At 45.9% G+C, this 21,059-nt stretch overlaps 1 protein-coding gene across 4 annotated transcripts in view; it reads right to left on the bottom strand.

The window, feature by feature from the left end:
* SGPP2 (sphingosine-1-phosphate phosphatase 2) overlaps positions 1 to 21,059 on the bottom strand; it is a 39,078-nt gene that overhangs the window by 6,251 nt on the left and 11,768 nt on the right. For all 4 annotated transcript variants that reach the window (XM_069792097.1, XM_069792100.1, XM_069792098.1 and 1 more), the window contains 3 exons: positions 17,285 to 17,443; positions 4,059 to 4,238; positions 1,456 to 1,545 (listed from right to left, as the gene is read on the bottom strand). In XM_069792097.1, the coding sequence (XP_069648198.1) occupies positions 1,456 to 1,545; positions 4,059 to 4,238; positions 17,285 to 17,443 (429 nt within the window). The remainder of the gene's footprint in view (positions 1 to 1,455; positions 1,546 to 4,058; positions 4,239 to 17,284; positions 17,444 to 21,059) is intronic.

Here is a 21,059-nt window from a genome sequence, read left to right as displayed (position 1 = left end):
GAGCAGCTCTGAACTGCACTTCTTCCCCAAAAAAATTTGTCATTGCAGGTGGGATGGCACCGCAGAAAGAGGGGTTCCATTTGGGCAGCTGTGATCACCCGGCATTTCCCCAGCTCCGTCCCCACCACAGCACGCACAGGATGAAGAACCCGGCAAAGTACATTTGCCCTTTTGAAAGGCAGCATTACTCACAGTTCAGCTAAGGAGCATTTTTTTTTAAAAAAAAAAAAAAAACTTTTTTATCGTGTCAAAGGCACAAAGGACTTTTTCTTCTTTACCCTAAAATCTATCTAAATTTAGAGTCTTTCATTATGATGGACCAGCAAGGAAAGTATGCGAAGAATTTTTACTGATTGACTTAAGGTCACTAGACAAGAAAGGATGTCTCCAGCTTCGATTTAAGATATTGTTTTGGTCCACTAGGCCTGGAAGGGAAGGTCAAGCTATATTTTATAGATAACCTTCATCTTGTAAGGGCTCCTTTTCTTACAGTCATCAAGACTCCTTATTACAAACATAACTATTACTTAGTAAAAAAATGCAATATTTTATGCATATGCAACCAACCAACAATGCACATCAAACTCCTGCGGGAAGTAGCCAGGAGTTTTTATCCATACTTGGGAAGCTGGACCACCCCTCTGCCCACTACATATATCAGATCAATAACGTTTCCTCTCATCAGGAAGGAACCAACTACTGCGTAATCAAAGTTACACTGAAATCTGTTCTTAAAGCAGGACTGACATCTCTAAACAACTGTGCCCAACAAGTCTGTCATTTAAAGTCAGAGATATTTTATGATTATTTTCGGACAAAGTATTTGTGCACCTCAGTCCTTTACGAATGAATTTCCTTTCATCTGAAAACGAGAAGTTTGTCATAACATCTTTTTAAGTGCCATGTCCCTGTATGGTAACACGAGACATGCTGTCCCCCAGTCCCCCAAGGGCAGCTCACTTGTCATGTTTTACCCTCTCCTCCGCTCTCGCTGGTCACCGGCGTGACTCACTGATCTGCTATTCCCTCCCTGACACTCCCAGACTAAACCAGCCTGGAATATTTCTTGCTGACAACAGTGATACTATTGCACAAAAGGCTTAGCTAAGGAGCAGCATCAGTTGCCCAAGTGCATTCCTCGCAATTAAAATTTCAAAATAGAGAACTACAAGTCAGATGCCACACCAACCTCACCCCGCTCCTCAACCCACACGCACCTCTGCTTCCCTAATGGTATAAATAATTCCCCTGCAGACTCAAATAGCAATAGCCTGAGGGTTTCCTCACAGCTGCCTTTGAATATACAGCCTGAAATTCAGTGACATGACTCCAATACTCCTGCAGTGGCACGGCCAAGGCAAGACATGCATCGCTTGAAGAGTGGGAGATGGGAATCGCTGTAGGTAAGCACAGCTGGAGGCACGACCGGCACGGGGCAGCGCAGGGCATCCTTACCAGGACTGTGTGCATCCCTGTGTAAAGTCTGCTGAGACATACCAGCGTCGAAAACACAAACGCTGCTACCAGGCCTAGTTCAAATGGATACTGTGAAAAGGGGAAAAAAAAAATAATACACCCATTACACCATTATCCACTTTAATATCAGTATATATCTGAAATAAAACATCCAAGCAGCCAGACTGATGTAAGGATCTCGCCTTGGGAAGCAGTTCCTGAGCTGTACTTTCCCAAAGAGATTAACATGACCCAAGACGAGACCTCACATCGGCCAACGTGCAATCCTGCTGGAAGGTCGTTTCATTATCTGTGGTGCCCACTTTTGCAAAGGTCTAGTCTTAGTGTGGGGAAGCCTGGGAAATAGATGGCATTTGCAGAGTTTTTCCCCGCACATCTACCTGCAAAATCCTTGTTAGTGCTAAAGGCCTTAAGGAAAAAGGTACAGCATGTTGTACAAACGGTGCCCGAGGTTGAATTGCAGCCTCAGATCACCCAAGGGGAACACGACAGCCACAGAGCCTGACCAGAAGTGTGATCAATAGTCCTCGAGCAGCGGGCTGGGAGGGGAAAATCAATGTCTGGGCTGGAACCGCAATCCAGCTATTAGAGCAGTCAGGACCACTCTTCCCTGTGATACTTAAGGTTTAATTGTCTTCTTATGAAGATGGTTTTGCTTAATTCCCTCTCTGAGTTGCCTACGAACATGGAAAGAAGCATTGAAATAAATCTATATTCAAAAAGGAAAAAAAAAAACACATTTGGTAAAGAATAAGCTTAACATATTAGCCCTTAATCCACTCATTCAAATCCTGAAACCGAGTGGGCTGGTAAGCTCCTTTCAGTCCGTAAAGGCGATTTTTCTGAAAAAATAAACTAACCCAAAATATAAATAAATGAACTTAATTCACCTGATTGGACACAAAATCTCCATCTACTGCTGAGCGGCTGACGACTGACCAGGGTGGCCACAGGTCAGTGCAAAAATGCTTCTGTGGAAATTTTAAGCATAACAACTCACTTCTGACCCTTATTGCCTGGCATACTCTAGCCCCCAGACTAGAGAGCTCAGACCCGGCTGCAGATGTCACTCCCAGTTCATAAAACACTGTTTGTTTCACATTTCTCTAAGCCTTCAGAGGATTTATGCCCACTTTATTCCCCCCCTCAGCAGGCAGCCTGGGAGCTAGTCCAGATCAGTAATTGATGACCAGGGCAGCTTGAGAAGATAGCAGCATAATGTACTGGTAGATTTTTCCTTCTTAATAGAGGCAATTAAATCATTTAATTATTTTACAGCAGCTTTATTGTTTCATGGCAGTTCCCAAGAAGTACAAGGCAGCCCGTGAAGAGCTGCGTGTCCCACTGGCAGCGTATCGATTGAGGAGGTGGAGAAAGTGCTGCTGACCAGGTCTTTTTGGCAGCTCTGACACATGGGATGGATCTGGCCTTCCAGGGCTGACAAATATCCCATCTTATGGCTCCTCCTCCCCATCCCATTGCCAAGCTGCTCCGACCAGTTACCATACAGTTACCAGGGAGCAGGAGGCTGGCGGCGCAGGTTTGGGCACCGCTGACCTTCTCGCTCATCCCTGCACCGTGGGCAGGAGCAAAGCCCACTGCTCCACGGCTGGGACCAGATGAGTGAGAAGTTAAAGTAATTCAGAGATCTCTGTTTCTATGATTTACAGCTGCAGGACACAGCACCTTTCATCAAACGGGTGGCCACCTTTTGTCTCTGCATACATGCTGGCACTGTGGGGAGGACACCCAGGGACACTGTGACAGTGAGACTCCCCGGCCATACTGTGAGCCCTCTTGGTTACATGGGTTTATCTTTGAAATACGCTTGAGAGGGCTGAGAAACATGCTTAAATACAATGAAGCCAGGAAGTTATTATTGCTGGAGTTCAGGAAACATATGTTTGGATTCATAAAATGAAACAAAAATAATCATCACGGAGAAATGAATTTCTGGGAAATAAACCTTTTAGAAAGCCAAAAGGCTGAAGGTTTGGCGAAAATAATTATGAGATCTCCCCAAGCAGCCTACAGCTCCACTGCAGTGAAACTGCTGTTACTTCTCTGACAAACAGGCTCTTAAATTGTCTTGTATGCTATTAGTCTAACACAGGTTAGAGCCAGGGGATTTCCAGGGATGCTTTTCCTACATCACACAAAAACCAGGTGACACAGAGCTCCTTTGGTTTCCCTGAGAGCCGGCATTTCCCAACGTGCAGCGTTGCCTTTGCGGGCATGGGGCAAGTAAAAAATGCTGAGGCCAGGCATCTTCTGCAGCAGCACCGCGGCTCCCTCCATGGTCACCCCACGTGTGAAAACACAGCAAACCCACCAAACCAGGGCAGGGCAGCCTGCCCGCAGCTCTGAGCGGGGTTCGTGCTAAGGAGGTTTCTGCTACATTTCTTCTTGTGTCTATTATTGGCCAGCTACGGGTAACAACAGGGAAAAATACATGTCTGTGAAAAGAAATACAGAGCTCCTCTGGAAGTGGCAACAGCTTTGGATTTGCTGGTTTTCTGCAGCTTGCTGGAAGGAGACACATGCTTTGCTTTTTTTTCTTTTTTTCTTTTTGTACCCCCTACCTTGTACTGGTTCATGGTTGCAATGAGAAAGGAGAAGGAGATGGCGGTAGCTGCCATGGCATGGGTGGAAGGCATCCCATACTCTGCATCCGTCCTCATTTCCAGCTTGACGACAGGTGGCGAGAGGGGCCGAGGCCACTTCAGGATGTCCTTGGAGACTTGCCCTATGTACATCACTATCTGGGGAGAGGAAAGGCCACAGGGCTGTCAGTCAGCACGGGCAATCCCCACTCAGCCAACCCAAGAACCGCCTCTATTTCTGTGCTTTTTCCTGCAAAATCCACCACCCCAAGTGCAGAATTTATCCCCTGAATTATTAAAGGGGTTTCCATTATCCCAGTCAGCGAAGGAAGCGGCGGTTTTACTGCACCATGTTGTAACCTGATCAGAAGCAGGACCAAAAGGAGGGTTTGCTGACGAGATGCAGCAATACGGGATGGCGTGAGACCGACAGCTGGCTCCCACTCCACGCTAGAGCAGTTTGTTTCCTCTCTATCCCTTACAACTCCTCTCCTGCAAAGCAAACAGCTGTAACAGAATTTTTTTCCGCCACCACCATCAAATCGCTGCCTTGCCCAGCCGCGTCCCTCCCAGCTCTACGCAGCAGCTCTCCGAGGGCAGCACCAGCTCTCCTATTCCCAGCAGCTCCCTCCCACTCCACCCACAGCACCAGGTGCTGCAGGAACCCCGCTGGGACGTACCACCAGTGTGGTTATTAAATAATAATCTTGGCACCCCCAGGGAGGCAGCAGAGAGAAAACTGGACAAGCAACATAAAGTACCCGTTCTCCTGCCTAACTCCCCAACAACAAAGGGCTTTTGTGCACTGCTTGGGACACCAGAGGTTTAAAGCAAGGGCTCCATTAATTAGCTACCGAGCACTGCAACACAGTGATTTGGGGGGGAAATGTTGCATTCTCAGGTCACTGCAAGCAGTAGCAATGGGAAGCAGAGGCAAGAGGCAAAGCTGGCCAGCATCCCCAGGAGGCGCAGCCCACCCTGCAGCGCCCAGGGCACCTGCCACACTGACATCCCCTGCTCCTCAGCACCCTCGTCCCAAAGGCAACGGCCTCTCAGCATCCACAGCGAGAAGGATGTGAACAAAAGTCACCCAGACTGTCCCTGGAGAATGTATTTGCTTTCGCTTACCACCCTCCTCCCTTTGGATAGCGCAGCCTGACATATGCAAAGCAAGCTCTACAAAACAAAGTAAAACTTTTTTTTTTTCTTTTTTTAAATACAAAAATCAGGTTAACTGATGTCTGCCATGAAAGCTCAGTTGCTGTGCGAGACAGCGTGCTGGTCTGCTTCTCACGCTTCCACTAGCAAAGGAGGGGTCTTAAAATAACAGTCCTCCCCATGCTGGTGTTAGCCATATGCCAGAGCAGCAACACGATCATCCACTGCCACATTTGTCACCAGCCACGCTGCATCCCTCTCTCTCCCAACAGCCATTCAAAAAATGGCTTCACGTAAAAAGAAAGATGTCAGGATTCACAAATCAGGACCAGAAAAAAGCCAAAATGTCGTGTTCCTTCAACCCCCTCTCTACAGCAAAGCACATGCCACGGGGAGTGCTAGGCTCACAGCCAGCACCAGAGCCTGGAAAAGTGACTGCTAGTGCCTTTGCATCCTTATCCCCATGACATGAATCACATTACCTCCTTATTATCAGCACCACCTGTGGCACACCTGGCTGCTCCTACTTCACCCTGATACAGGGGGCATAGGGCAGTCAGCAAATACCCTGCCCCGGGCTGTTCACAGTAAACAAAGGCTCAAGGAACAAGTGTCTTAAAGGAACCACTGCATGGGTTTACTTGGTTAATGCCACCGGTTTCCAAATGGATGCAGGCACATCTTTGGAAGTTAATTAAATTCCAGGGTTGAAAGCAAAATTACTCTCTCCGACAGAACATAAAACATTGAGGCTACCATTTGTGATACCATCTGAGAGGCAAGGTAGGACAAGCCAGTTTATCAGCAGTCCTCTATAATAATGACTTCCACTTGTAGAAGTATTATTAGCACTAGTACGTAAGAGTATTACAGAAAGGGAAATGAGTCATCTTTAAAATGAAGGCTATGCTAGGACTTCTCTGATGGTAGAAAACAGGCTGAATGCTGGAGGTGGTACAGGTAAGCAAAAATACCAGGCATCCTCACACCACCTTCATTCCTGGCATTCCAAATTAAATTCTGACTCTTCTATTTTTTAAAAACATATGTTGTATAGACATGTACAGTAACAAAAGGTGAGACAACCTCCATAAAATGTGAAGAAGAGTCCAGAATACATTCAGACTAAGTGCTGACCTCTGAAGCACCAGACCTTTGCCTTTAGCTAATTTGCGTGCTGTACACATGGTTTTACAGGCAATTTACCCAATTATTTGGCAGAAGCAGCAGTTGTGGGTGCAGTAAAACATCCCCCACCAGCTGAACTGGCAGGCTTCCCCAAGAAGGTGAAAGATGACAAGTGCACCGTTGCTAAAAGCCACCCAGCAAAGGTGTTGCTCTGGTTCACCTGCCTCCCCATGTGCTGCTCACAAGCGGCTGGAGGAGCACAGGACTGCCCAGGCTCCCCAGGGGCTCTTTGGCTCATAGCACAGCAAAGCAAACAGCCCAGAGCTTCTGCCAGATCTGCCTGTGGTGGGCAGAGGGGTGCCCTCCCCGGGGCGACGGCCCCGTGGCACGGAGCAGGGCAGGCAGAGCACCAGCTGGAACCTGCACATCTGTGCCCAGCACATCAGTCCTGCCGGGGACCGCCACACAGCTGGTGACCGAGGGCAATACCCCTGCAAGTGCACCAGGCACAAACATCCAGAGTTCAGCCACAAATAGTAAAAAAACCCCAAGTCGGAAGCCACCACTGATGCGGTCGCTATGCGACAACCGTTTTGCAGAAACACACTTATAGCGTTATATTTCATTGCGGGATATAGCTGAATTGCACTCTATTGTGGCTCTCGTCTTCTGAGGATAGGAGGTATCTGCCTTGGTTAAGAGGCATATTCTCTCTTAAGCCACATTTCATTATTTCCTAGCCTTATTTCTCTGTCATTTTGGATTTACTCTCTAACAGGCCTGGGAAAGAAAGCTAGCAGCCTGAAAGTTTTGGCCTCTTATCAGCTTTTTTTCAGCCCAGCAGATGAGAAAACCCCTGTAACAAACATTGCGAACCGTAACCCCTGAAGCACTGGAAAGGAGGAGAAGGGAGATGGAGAGCTGAGCATGGGCGACAGGCTAAACATCAACACAGAGCTAAGCCTCACCTATACTTGACTTGAATTACCTATTTGTGCAATGCCAAAAATCTTTGATGGCCCTAGAATAAATTTAGCATGGTCAGAAATTACCCCAAGTCTAGACCAGCAAGTAACGCAGGATTGCTTAGGTCCACAGGACTGGGTAATTTTGCTGTGATTTCCAGCCTACCCTAGGTAAGCCAAACCACATTCACGATGGCTTCAGACATTCAAACAGGGGAGGGTAGGTTAAGGCTTGACCCAGGAGCATGTCACCTTGTAGCAGCGGGTCGGCAGCAAGTTTATGTGTTTCAAAGTCTAAAGCAGGGTGATCCCTCGAGCCTGCAGTGCTGGGCTTCACCTGGCTCGCTTTTCTTCACAAGGGCTGGGAAGATTTACAGACGAAGGACGGTCCAGGCTCAAACCATGCTCACCTAAGATTTAAATAAAACCGTTTCCAAAAGTCTTTACATGCTCATGTGTATTTCCACCCAAAGGGTCTCCAAGCCCAAAGCTGAACGTTGAAGAGAAGAGGGAACAACAAGGCCTTCCTTGAACACTGAGCGAGCAGACACCATTTGCTGTCTCATAGGCATGGAAAAGAAGAGAAACCTTGAAGCAAATAATTTCCTCATGCTTTATTGTTTGTTTGCTTCTTCCTTACCTTGCTGACATTTTTCGCCTACCTAGAGTGCTATATTATGGCTCTTGATGCTATTCTTCTGTGTTTATTTCTAGCACAGACTCTCTTCCACTCTGTCCAAGTGACGCAGATCAACCGAATTTTCTGCAGTGCTGGTGGAAAATGGTTTGCAGACACCTTCAGCATAAATAATTTTTATTTGCACATTAATAAGTACCTCTGTCTCTGCACAGGGAATTTGTCTGAACATGGAGACTTTTCCATTACTGAAGCAACAAAGTCAAAGCCATGATGGATTGTGTAGGACGCAATTAGCTGGAGAAGATAACTACACAGAAATGCATGGGAATTTAGTTGAGATTTCACAAAGTTGATGGGATGGGCATGGCTAATTCTCTCTAGTCTGAAAGCTGATGGCAGCAGCTCTAACTGTCCTGTACCTCAGACCAATCAAACTTTCCAAAGTGAAACTTAACTGTTTCACACCCAAGTTACAAAGATATGTTGGTGAACAAGGGGGGCTGCTCAGGCTGGCAAAGAGGGAGGGGAGCTGGAGTTCAAGGATGGGAAAGGGAAAAGCACCACAGGTCAGCACCGCAGCCTTCCCGGGTCACTGGCACCCACAAGCAGGGCCCAAACCTGGGCAGAAGCAAAGCGATGCTCTTGGGAATCAGGCAGGTCCATCCAGGGAGCCCTTGTCCCAAGACCCCCACCACGCCTTCCCATGGGAGCACCCCATTTAGGGGAGGGTAAGGGACTCTGTTCTACCTCTGTATTTGCAAGTACTACAAGCTACACTTGTGACAAATGCCACAGAGTGAGTCTTTACTAAATAAATGATGGCAAAAGCAAGGTGGACCATGGCATGGGAGCAGAGGTGTGATGGAAGGATCGCTGGCAATAACTGCGCACATGCACAACACAGAGAAACGCCGGTTTCCCTTCTGTATTGAGGTGTGTGCACACACACAAGGAAAAGTTACTTACATACTGCTGCCACAGTAGGAGCCCTCGGTAGGGAAGTTATGTCAGCTCCCTAATATTTGCAGTGTCACTTGACAGTGACATGGCAGCATTGGCTGGAGATGTGGGAAATAAAATGCATCCTCCCAGCCCCTTCTTCCAAAGCCACACGGGCACGGCCCGTCACCGTGGGGCTGTCCCCTGCCACCTCTCCCTGCCCCAGGAGCTCCGGGCTGCAGGCTGCACAGCTCCTGCATCCCTTGCCGCTGCTCTGCCTCGGTGAAACACAAACCAGGCACTTCATTTACATGGCTGAATCCGTGAGCTGCATTCACAGGCAGAGGAGAGGCCAGGGCTAGGCGAGGCAGGCTTTTCCTCCCCAGGGCTCCTGCTCTGCACTGCAAGGGAATATATTACCCACGCCTCATTCTGCTCCATGGTGAAGCAGCAAGCAGCCTGGCTTACTGAGCCACACTTGAAATCTAGGGTACAGCTACCCTATTCTGTTCAGAGTTGAACCAGCCTCTAATGCTTCTTCATTGCCAGGTGCTACCACATCAGCTCAGCACGCTACGGTCGTGCTGGGAACACGATGTGGCACAGACTGTGCCGAAGCTGCCATCCCTGACGGGGGTCCTGCATTTATAACCGCACAGGCTGAACACGTGGGCAAAGGCAGCAGGCCTGACACACAGAAGCGCATTTTTCTAACCCCAAGCCCACAAACACTATTAGTTTGGGATTTCCTTAAATAAGCCTTCTCTCCTCTCATGTGCGTCCATGCTCTCCCAGTGCTATGAAGATGATTCTGAAGTCTTCCAAACTAAATCCTTAAAACAAATGCAAAAAGCATAAAAAAAAATACTTGGGTAAAGACTTCTTACTTCTTCCCTTCTCAAAGGGTTTTTCTGTAATGCTGTAAGCAACTTAAAAACAAGACTTTCCTCAAACCCTGGTGCCCACCAGTACTGCTGGGGTGGCCTGGCCTGCATGAGTGGAATAGCAATCCTTTACAGCCAAGGCATCAGGTGAAGGAAAGGCAAAGCTTTATTGCCACTTTGGGTCAACAGCATTACATTTTACTACACAAACGCAATTAGCAGTTGCTATAGCAGCACAACAGCCTCTGTAGCTTTTTTCTGAGGGTTTCCTCTAACTTTGCTCTGAGTCATATATATGGTCCATCTCCAAATATACATCCTCACCTGGGGCTTTGCACTGGGGTAAACAGGATGTATCTATCTTTGTGTTTTAACAGATTGTGCTTTAGTGAACAATGATGAATCAAACTTGAGGCATTAGCATCCACATAGGTCCAGATGCCAATTGACTTGTTTGTCCTGTGGGAGTTCCCTCTGGGGTGAGGGACTGTTCCCCTCCTGGTGAGCATCACAGTCCCATAAAGTGACCTGGCTCATTGACATTCACATAACTCTGGTATTGCTTCAATGATCTAAGAAGTGGTTTTGCTTGCCTGCTGGTGTTGCCTGGCATTTTCAATGGTTTTCCCTCACTACTCTTGCAATCACTGTGGGCAGCACTTCTGTGGCAGGAAGCAAGAGTGCTGCACTTAGATTTACTGCCATGGTGCAGACGCATATGAAGACAGATAGACAAACAGCCAAGCCAGCTCTGTATGCAGGGGCACAGGACGGGTGACCTCATGGCACGATTCCTTTTTAGAACACCCTGAGTCTGGCAGGGTTTAGGAAACAGGCCCAGTGCTGCAAGTGTTTGGTGTGTGGGTGTCCTGGTTTCAGCTGGGATAGAGTTAATTGTCTTGCTAGTAGCTGGTACGGTGCTATGTTCTGGATTTAGTATGAGAAGAATGCTGATAACACTGATGTTTTCAGTTGTTGCTCAGTAGTGTTTAGTCTCAAGTCAAGGATTTTTCAGCTTCTCATGCCCAGCCAGCGAGAAAGCTGGAGGGGCACAAGAAGTTGGCACAGGACACAGCCAGGGCACCTGACCCAAACTGGCCAACAGGGTGTTCCATACCATGGGACGTCACATCTAGTATAGGAACTGGGAAGTGGGGGCGGGGAATTGCCGCTTGGGGACTGGCTGGGTGTCGGTCGGCGGGTGGTGAGCAGTTGCACTGCGCATCATTTGTACATTCCAATCTTTTTATTATTGCTGGTGTCATTTTATTAGTGTTATCATTATCATTATTAGTTTCTTCTTTTCTGTTCTATTAAACCATTCTTATCTCAACCCACGAGCTTTACTTCTTTTCCCCGATTTTCTCCCCCATCCCACTGGGTGAGGGGGGCAGTGAGCAAGCAGCTGCGTGGTGCCTAGTTGCTGGCTGGGGTTAAACCACAACAGTGGGACATCCTCCATCACCCCTCCTCTGCCACAACCTCTGCACAGGGACACACACACCTGACCACCCCACAGGCACGTGAAGGTCCAGAGGAGCAATTCTTTTTGTACTCTGTAATATTTCAGCTAACAGAGGTGAACCAGAACACATTTATTTTCAACCTCTGATTTTGCAGCTCTCCTCTCTACGCTATTGATCGATTAAATGGACAAGATGAAATTCTAGAGAAGGCTTGGGGTCAAATAGCATTGGCGACTTCTTCCCCGAGACTCACAGTGTGGCAGCCTGACTTTGAATCTGCTGTTTTGGCTCCAAAATAAAACTCTATAACCTGGCTCCAGAAACCCTGGCCTGCAATAGTATTTGTCATCTTCCCAGAAAGGAAATTTACATTTAGAAAATGATGTTGCTTTTGTTTTTATCCTAACCACTGATAGGAGTGACAGAGCACATCGGGAACGCTGGAAAGAGGGGCAAAAAACAAGGATGCACTATTAATAAACTGGCATTTGCAGAAGATTAGTCAAGCAGAAGCAAAGACTGTATTCATGGTTGTTAAGGCAGGCGTGACTTTGATTCACCATACAGAAATTAAACCAAGCATCCAGTCTGTACTCTTCACAGCTGCTATTCTCAGCATCCTCCAACTAAGGCTTAAGTGAGTAGGTAAACACTGCAACACGTAACAGCTGTGACTGTACCCCTCGAGCATCACTTGGTTCACAGTGAAAGAGGAGCAGGGCAAGGAAGAGCATGTTCTCATGGAGTTACTCCTCCTACCACCAAGTTAATGCCAAGAACTAAGGTCTGCCTTCAGGAAAAAACACTATGGAAGTCACTGAGCAGCACTGCCAGCCTTTTGCCCAGGCAGCAGCCCAGGTGGAAGACGCAGAATTGCCCCAGGGACCCCCAGCCTGGGAGGCCCTAAGCCACCCTCTGATCGCATCCTGCTCCCCATCCCCTCCCCAAGCCAGCCGGCTGCTCCCCGCGCGCAGAGATGCCAATGGCAACTGCGAGGCTGGGCAGCTCCTCGAGGCCCACACGCCACACAGGAGAGATCAGCTGGCTAGGGGAGCTCGAGGATCTGCCGCCTCACCTCCAGCGTGGCTTTGTTTTCCAGCAAACGCATCAATCTTGCACTAGCTGCGCAAGAATTTTATGCAACACTTGCCAGGGATTGGGGCAGGTGCAACGGGACGTTCAAGATGGCACTGAGCTGGTGGGATGCTCAAACACTTGAGTCGTCCCAGCCACGATGTGAACGTCACATCCACGAGGCAGGTCTCCAGCCTACCGCAAGCAGTGCCGTGCTCAGCAGCAGGGCAGCATGCGTGTCACAGCAAGGGGCAGCAGGGGACAGGAGGAGGGAAGAGACAGCACAGACAGCTTCTTAAGAAATATATATATATACAGGAGGCAGTGGCTCTTTCGAGTCAGACTTCAGAAACACAAAACCAGATCAAGATCAAGAGAGCCTTGTGCCTCCAGAAGTGTAACTGACCACCATCCTAGGACATTCACTCTGTCTTCAAAAGAAGCCTTTGGACAAAAACTATAAGGTAGTTGACTATCTTATGACAACTTTGAATAAGAGAAATTTGGGCCCAGTCTCCTGATAGCAGGAAAAACTCCTGTTACATTGAACTGGTTTATCATCTAACACCTAAAACTGGGAAAATGTTACACCTAGTAGTTCTAGTGAAATACAGGAGAACTTCACCTTAAATTATTCCCAGATGGTCTCAGTTATGAAAGCCTCACTAGCCCTTTTTCTTCAAGGGTAGAGTACAGGCATCAGCACATACAAAATTCTCTTTCAATCAACACTTTATCATCTCCCGCATGGCATTTTATGGACCATTTATTTTTGTATTCTGACATTTTGTAGTTACTTACATGCCTGAATACAGTCTTACATGTTCTTATGCAGTGTAATATATGGTGCTTTTTAGAGTTTGTCTTTCAAGTGACTATGATTATCAGCTGTTCCAAGCTTGTTTTCGCAAAAATATTGCAAATGCGCAAAAACCTTTTGGCGAAATGTTGCAAAAGCGCAAAAACTAACAAACACAGAAGAATCACTAAACCCGAAGTCTGCTGCAAAGTGAGTTTTCAAAGCAGCATCCACAGATTCAATCACCACACAGTAATGTCAGTGGCATCATGATTGCAGGTAAATTCCTGCTGGTTATTAAACTCCTGGTTACCCTGAGAGCCAGAGTTCAGACCTCATCAAGCCCAAGTTACACTAAATGCTGACAGCCTTGGAAAAACTGTTCTTCTGAAAAGCAAGACGGGAAACTAAATTGTCATGGATTCAGACCCAGGACCTCCTCAGACTTGCTGAGGTTGTCTGCCCCCAGCACCGCGCGAGGAGCCCGGAGGGGCACACGCAGCCCGGTGGGTGCCCACCTGGCACCGCCAGCCACCCAAACTCTGCCTTCCTTCAGAGATGCCGCCTTCACCTGAGTCAGCAGCTTATCGCTGTCATACGCCAACAAAGTCCATGCTGGCCAGCTCTTATTTATACTGTAGAGATTAAAGTTTTATAGGCTCAAAAGATGCATGGATACATTCTACATCCCGGCACCCTGAAAAACATAACCAGAAAAAAAATTTCCAAGCATGCCAAATACCAAGCAGGAACTGTAACTATTTTTTTCCAGGTCTCTACCTTACCTCTGAAATTCCACACCAAAATAAAGCTTTCAACCCTGAAGGCATGCAGAGATTAAAAAAACAAACTTGGCTTCCACCTCTCGAGCAGAGACGTGCTGTGTAAATTTAAAGTACATTTGGGGGCTGGTTCACGTGAAGTTATTTTTCATCTCTGCACTTCCTGCTTGAAGTAGCAAGAGTGACAGGCATCAAAGCCTCGTCTGTGCAGATTCAAGAGAGTTTACTTCGAATTGCTGGAGAAGGGAGGCAAAGACACCGGGGTACCTTCAGCACGGACCCAGCATCTTGCTCGGAGGTTTCAGGTAGTTATTTCCCTCGTCTATCCATAAAGGGAAAGGTAAAGCCTACATATATACTGTGAATCCTCAGAGGAAAGGCACCGTGGAAGCACAACATGTTGCTTTAAGCTCCCGAAGCAGCTGGATGTGACCACAGCCAGTGTTTCCCAGAGCTGTCCAGCTAAACAGAAAAGCAAAAGCAGCTGGTTTGGGGGACCCAGGACTGGAGAAGACATCCCAGGGCACCAAGTCCGCTCCCCTGCTGCTGGTGCTGAAATAAACCCTCTTCAGAATTTTTCTTACCGCCCTTTACCCTTCTAGAGCTACTTCACAACCTTTGGCTTCAACTTAGTTTATTTACAACTGCCTTACGCATGTTTCTTCTTGTGACTGTACTATTATTTTAAAAAGCTCCTTCCTTCCCCTGCTGTTTACAGTGAGCCCCATTCTCTCTCCGACTTCATTTTATTAGGGACTTATCTAAGCTTTCAGTCTCTGCTTAGAAAATAGCCTGCTCCCTAATCATCCCTGGCCCTGCTCCAGTTCGAGTTTATCTTTCTCAAATGTGGGAGTCTGGCTCTGCATAAACTATTACAGATAAGATGGCAGGAAGGCCTTGTAAACAGCATTAATACTGCTTTAATTCATAAGGGAAGAAACTCCCCTGATTCATCCTGGGACACTGACTCTGTCATTTCCAACTCGCAGCAGAAATTCACAGGTTTAAGTCCCCAACAGCACACAACGAAGTACCACACTGGGTACCACTTCTGCTTCTCCACTGCCCAAGGGTAAGCCCACTTCTCCCATGCGGTGGTCTAACCCCCTTCATCATGACCAGCCCTGCCGACTGTGTTTTACCAGCTCGTGTTCCCAACGTACCCGCGTGCTTTGCGCCAGGCTCACAAAAAGCTCACTGCTGGTCCACCATCTCTCTCCCTGCTGAAGAGCTTTGCTAGCAAACCACCCTCATCCCAAACAGTGTTAAAAGGGAACTACTACTACTACCTTCTCCTTAGGGCTCTCCATTTGATACCAGCTGCTTTCCCCAGCTGGATAAGAGCCTTCTGCAGACCCTACCTGGGTGCTGCACTTGCCCCTTCATGCTCTTCCCAGCCTTCTCCTGGCAGCTGTTGTCAGAGACTATCAGGCTACCTGGATTTTTACTTTTATCTAACACAGCTGTTCTCAGCCCCACATCATCACCCATTCAGAAGCAGAAGCGTTACTTTGAAACTCAATTCAGAGTTGCTGATAGCCTGCAGACCCGCACTCCTGCTCACCGCTGGGTCACCAGACAGGCATCCTTCCAGCGCTATTGCCAAAAACCTTCCAGTAAGTTAAAAGCGCAGCTTTGTCCCATTGAACACCTTGGCATTTCCCACACAGCTAAGCCGATTCTGCTGCTGCGTACGTAACCAAGGCATCTGAGACAGACAGACACCACTTACAGCACCATGAATGCTGATTCCTGTTCACAGTCTGCTCGCCAGCAAATAAGCCACCAAGCTGAGCTTGCCATAACATTAACACAGCCTGCACAGACATTTTTAGCCATTTCACAATTACATATAATTAAAATGTTTTTAAAACTACAGATTGACACAAGTCTGTGTATTTGAAACAGCTGCTTCTTTTCCCATTTTCAGTATAAAATGCAACTCCACAACTCCCTCAGTAACTGGAAAAATAGTATTAATAATCATAATATCACATGCTTGAACACTCTAATTAAACCAGACTAGATCTGGCCAGTACTCTGATGGACTCCTTGCAAGGCAAAGGCAAGGCAAGTTTGCAGAAAGGCATGCAAGAAGCTCTAAGGAGTCATTTTTTGAGCAATATGCAAACCCAGAAGGCAGCGACTACCAATTATCATCTTCTGTGGCACATTTCCAGAAGCAGTAGGTGTACTCCTGGCCAAAACCCAGCTCTAATTATACAGTGTCCACCTACTTCTAAATTTCATCTGCAAGTTATTTTTCATGTTCTCTTTATAAAATGTATTGACTAAGGTTACTGGCATAGAACAGCTGATGCCTTCTGTCCAAGACCGGGTGCATTTGAAGTGTATGACCCTATTCAAATTGTTTTTATTATTTCTCATCATATTATTTGGACAGAAGACAGAATATTATTAACCAGAACTAAGTCAAGGAGAAGCTTCATTTTAAAGAAGCAAAGCTAGATATCACATCCAGGTTTTTACCAAGCTTCAATTTCTTAAATCAATGTAGATTGACAGCCAAACCTCCAGGGTCTGCCATCTGCCAGAAATGTTCCCTACCTCCCTTCTTTGTTCTAAAATGATCTTATTTGGGCAGCAAAGTTCTGGTCGATACCAAGATAAGCAATGGCAGCGACAAAACAACAGCCATTCCCAGACTGAAGTGCCTGGTTATCTACTGGTTTTCAGTGCCAGAATGGAAACACACTGTTCTGGATACTCCAAACCACATTTGTGAAGGCTGAAACAATGCTGAAGCCAGTTAATTTGAGAATGCTCTGGTGTTAACAAAAATCAATGCTTTTAAGTCTTAGCCTTCAACAGAGGATCTGATATTTATTTTTTATTTTTTTTAGCCCTCAAGTGACTGCAAAACCACCCTGTTTATTCTGCTGCAGCCTGAAATCCCCTTCCTGTTAGATTTATATTGATTTCAACTGAGCCAGAACTATATGAACAGGTTATGCAGAAGAAATTGGGGTAAGAGAAAGATTTCCTAAAATGATAAAGAAGGATCCTTAACATACCATGACACATTAGGAAGGAAGTATTTTGCCAACTGTTCTGTGCAAACCTATCAAAAGCAGCTCAAGCAATTACTGGGCTGAAAAAGCTAAGTCAGTTCAAGACGTAACAGAGATGAACCGACACCCTGCATCAGCTAATGCCTCTCGCCTCTTCTCTCAGCATCACAATGCCTCTGCTTCATGAACACACAAGTTACATGTACAAATAATGTTGGGGGTTTTTTTGCTTGAAGGCATTTTGTTTGTTTGAAGAGTTATTCTTACTCTTAAATATTAATTTGCTACAGTTACAGAATTAACAAGTACATGTTTAAGTAAGTCGTAGAAATACTTACAGACCAAATAATTATCATCCTTCTAGACACAGAGTGATCTATGTTCCAGTAGGTAAATGGAAGGAAAGTGATATAAAAAATCTCTTCACCCAAAGCAGCTGAAAACTTGAACAAGTAGTAGTAGAAGTAGTTCTTCACAATATACTTCTGCGCACAACCCTGAAAATGAGAGGATTTTAGAACATTTTAGTCAATTAGCAAATTATATCAAACATTTAAGATATTCTGTTACAGTTCCCAGCCCTTAAACCAAATAATTTGTTGGAACAAGTGTCAAGAAATGAAGTTCAATTTTTATAATAAAATTAAGACTATAGCGATAGCTCAATTACATTTCTTGCAGATCAGAAATCTATTCAAATTATACAAGAGTAGCAGTCACATTGACAAAGATTTTCAAAAGATCGCATCAGTCTTTCCTCTAGGGAAATCAAGTATATTTCATAAAAGGGTACCAATGCGTTAATTTTGAAGTTTCTACATCTGTAGATAAAGCCACCATTGCTTTCATCAGAAACGTGTTTTGAGATGAAAAAAAAGTAAACTGCAATTACTGAACCATTTCATTTAAAATTTGCCTCGTTATAGCAGGCAAAATTTACCCTGCTAGTCCCTGAAATTTGCCATCAGGTGCTGCTGGCAACAGCATCCCCTGCACTGCCCTCAACACCAGGCTCTTGCACACACTTCTGACCCCGCGCTCCCCCCCGGCGGGATGCTCATCAGATCGCCCCACGCTGAGATGCCACAGCTGTAAGCTACGGCCCTTATGTGGGAGTTGGCTTGGCAATTGCAGCTGCACGAGCAGATCTGGGGGAAAACAAGGCTGCGAGTGGGCAGAGAGGAGAGTTGACCCCGTCACCACCAAGTTTTCGCTCCGATATCTCTAAGTAACAACAAGCAGGTTGTCTCTTTAAACATTACTAGCAGATACATTGCCAATATTATCAGACAACTGTTTAGGACTTTATTCATTTTATTAAGCTAGAGGTTTCACTTTTCTCTGGATTTGGCAGCTAGATGATTTCATTAGATGTACCCCACCTAACACACTTGTTTTCTCTCTTCTAAAAGGCTGCACCCAGCCCACCAGCACTGCGAAGCCACACAACAGCATATATTCTTAAGGCCATGACGTTGGTCACTTGTGGGAAGGTTTGCTGTTGCTGCCATTTGGGACTAGTACACCTCTAAGAAGCCTCCTACCCTGTTAGCAGGAGCAACATGCAAGTGAATCACATTTTATATAAACACCTGTACGCTTGAGCAAAAAGGAGTTATATATGAAGAGGATTTTTGATTTGGGAACAGGAGCAAGGGAGCCAATCTAGTCTCTCTCCATCCCCCCAAAAAGAAAAAAAAAATAAAATATGGAAGTTGGCTATGTAAAGATGAGATGAAAGAGCTTCCTAAAGATGTGAGCTGAGAAGGGATTATGAAGGTTTCAGCACAGACACACTAAGTTAAGATACAGCTTTGACATAAGCCCCTAAAACTCTTCTAAGAGAAAAACTATTATCCTCCGAGATGACTGTGTAACTAATCTACCAGAGCGACACTGTCATCCTACATGCTAGTGAGAAAATGTAAAAATTGTCTAAGCAGTCTAGACATGCAATTATGACTTATTGTAAAAGCCATTAGAAGTTCCAGTCCCTTAATCTGCTTTCAATATGGAGATGAGGCAAACTGCATGAAGACAACAAAAGCAAGATGGAAGGAAGTTTCATCCATTCACCTATTGCAGGAAAAACCATAAATTAAATTGATTTTTGCATCAATAAACAGAAAAGATGAGTCAACGCTTTTGAAATGCTGGGGTCACAGGAGTGTTCCCCCATGTATTAGGAATAGAGGTCACAGATGAGTTACTGGCATCCCTCTAAGATAATGCAGCAGTGTGCTACGGCTGGCCAAATGACAGAGCAATCAGTCTAAGTGTCTCAAGTCTCATACACCACTTCGAAAACACCCCCAGTGCAATTAGCAACTCTGATGCTTCTGTCTGAGATCCTGAAACCATATTTGGTCACACTTAACATGGGGCCAGAGAAAGCCCTCTTCTGGCATCGCTAATTCCTCAATTAAGCATCAGTCTCCAATGTATTAGGAATTATGCGCTCATGTGCTTTAGATCAAAGATGATCAGACATATCCCTAAGGTAATGCTTTTATACTTGGAACCTCGTGGGGTGAGGGATAAAACTTTCTAATTCCAGTAATCTGGTTTGTGGGGAAAAAAAAATAATAATTTTTCAGGTTTTAAAAGAAATCTGGAGTTAAAAAATATTTCCGGGCAGAAGGCAGGGCCAAGTCCTTCCATGTGTTTTTTAAAACCTTTCTTTTTCTTTCGTCTTTTCCTTTTCTATCCGAAGTCACCCCCAACTTGTTTGGGTTTTTTTGTTTGGTTGGTTTTTTAACACTTTTTTTAAAACCCTACACGAGCAGTTGTGGACAGCCCAATGTGTGAGGCAGGGGACAAACAGATCACACCTGTGACACATGACAGTAACTGCCACATGTCAGGCATGCAAGGTATCACAGAATCACTCCACTTGATCTTAGGTAGAGTAATAAAAAAAGCGATGTTTTCAATCATTGTGATTCCAAAGCGTTGTAGGTACAGAAAGCCCACTCCATGCACCTTCATACCCTGGCCCATGAAAGGTCCATGTTTGGTTGCAGCAGTGCCGGTGCCTAGCAGTTAGCTCATGTTTACTATTTATACCCATTTTTTCTGCAGAAAGCAAAGACCACTGTGCTTTGTGAACTGTCTTCCCTTTTTATTCTCTTTCTAACCCCAGTGCAGGAAAAAGTCATTTCAATTATTTGTGTGAATGTTCAGCATCTCCTAACACTCTCAGAAGTTTATGCAATCTCTACTTTAAAATAACTCTAATCTTTATATTTGGCTATTCTTAAGGTACTGAAGTGACCTGATGCCTTCCACAATCTCTGGTGCGCTTTCCATGAGTCAGCCCCTCCGTGCATCTCCATTACTGTGTGGTCTGGATCAGAGAGGTTTTAACGGGCAGTAATTAAGGCTGCAGAGAAAGTCAGAATTTTTAGAACAGTTCAGAAGCAAGGTGTAGTAAGCCACAACATTCACAGACACAGAAGACAGGTAATTTCACACAAATGACCCTTTGCATCAACTATAAAATATCTATTTTGAAAAAACTTAACTGGCCAAATTACAAGAGACTCATGTGTGAGTCTCCATAAATTAACTACTTGCCTGAAGTATTGGTACAGAAAATGGCTATTGTAGGTCATCCTAATTTTGCAGTCTCTGCACACTGGTCATGGGTGGGTCACCCACACCAGGTGCTGCCCCATGCATGCTCGAGCATCCAAGTGCAGCCCCTGTGCAGCTGCAGCAACCACCCAACCTCCCCCAGAGCGTGGGAGCATCCCCAAAGCCTCCCTACAGAGCAGTAATGACAGGGCCAGCAGAGCAAAACAAGCCACCACCGTGGTGACTCTTGGGAGACACTAACACACAATGACACAGCGTAGTAGGAATCCATAATTTTAGAAAGTATGTGCATAAAGAATATTCAGCCTTTATAGCTGAGGTAAAGAAACAGCAGCTGAACCACTAATGTAATAGATTCAAAATATATTTTCAGGTAGAGCTATACCCCCCCACCCCCCAAAAAAAGCTGTGTAAAGATACCCCTCCTTCCAATTTCTGTAGGATCTCTCTTGTCAGAGAGCTAAACAGGCACCAGCTTTCCCTGCCCTGTCTCTAGAGACAAGCTTTGCAGCGTCA

The sequence above is a fragment of the Haliaeetus albicilla genome, chromosome 9 (assembly GCF_947461875.1).
Source record: "Haliaeetus albicilla chromosome 9, bHalAlb1.1, whole genome shotgun sequence".
NCBI lineage: Eukaryota > Metazoa > Chordata > Aves > Accipitriformes > Accipitridae > Haliaeetus > Haliaeetus albicilla.
The sequence above is the reverse complement of the archived record's forward strand: the minus strand, read 5'-3'. Positions and strand labels throughout refer to the sequence as shown.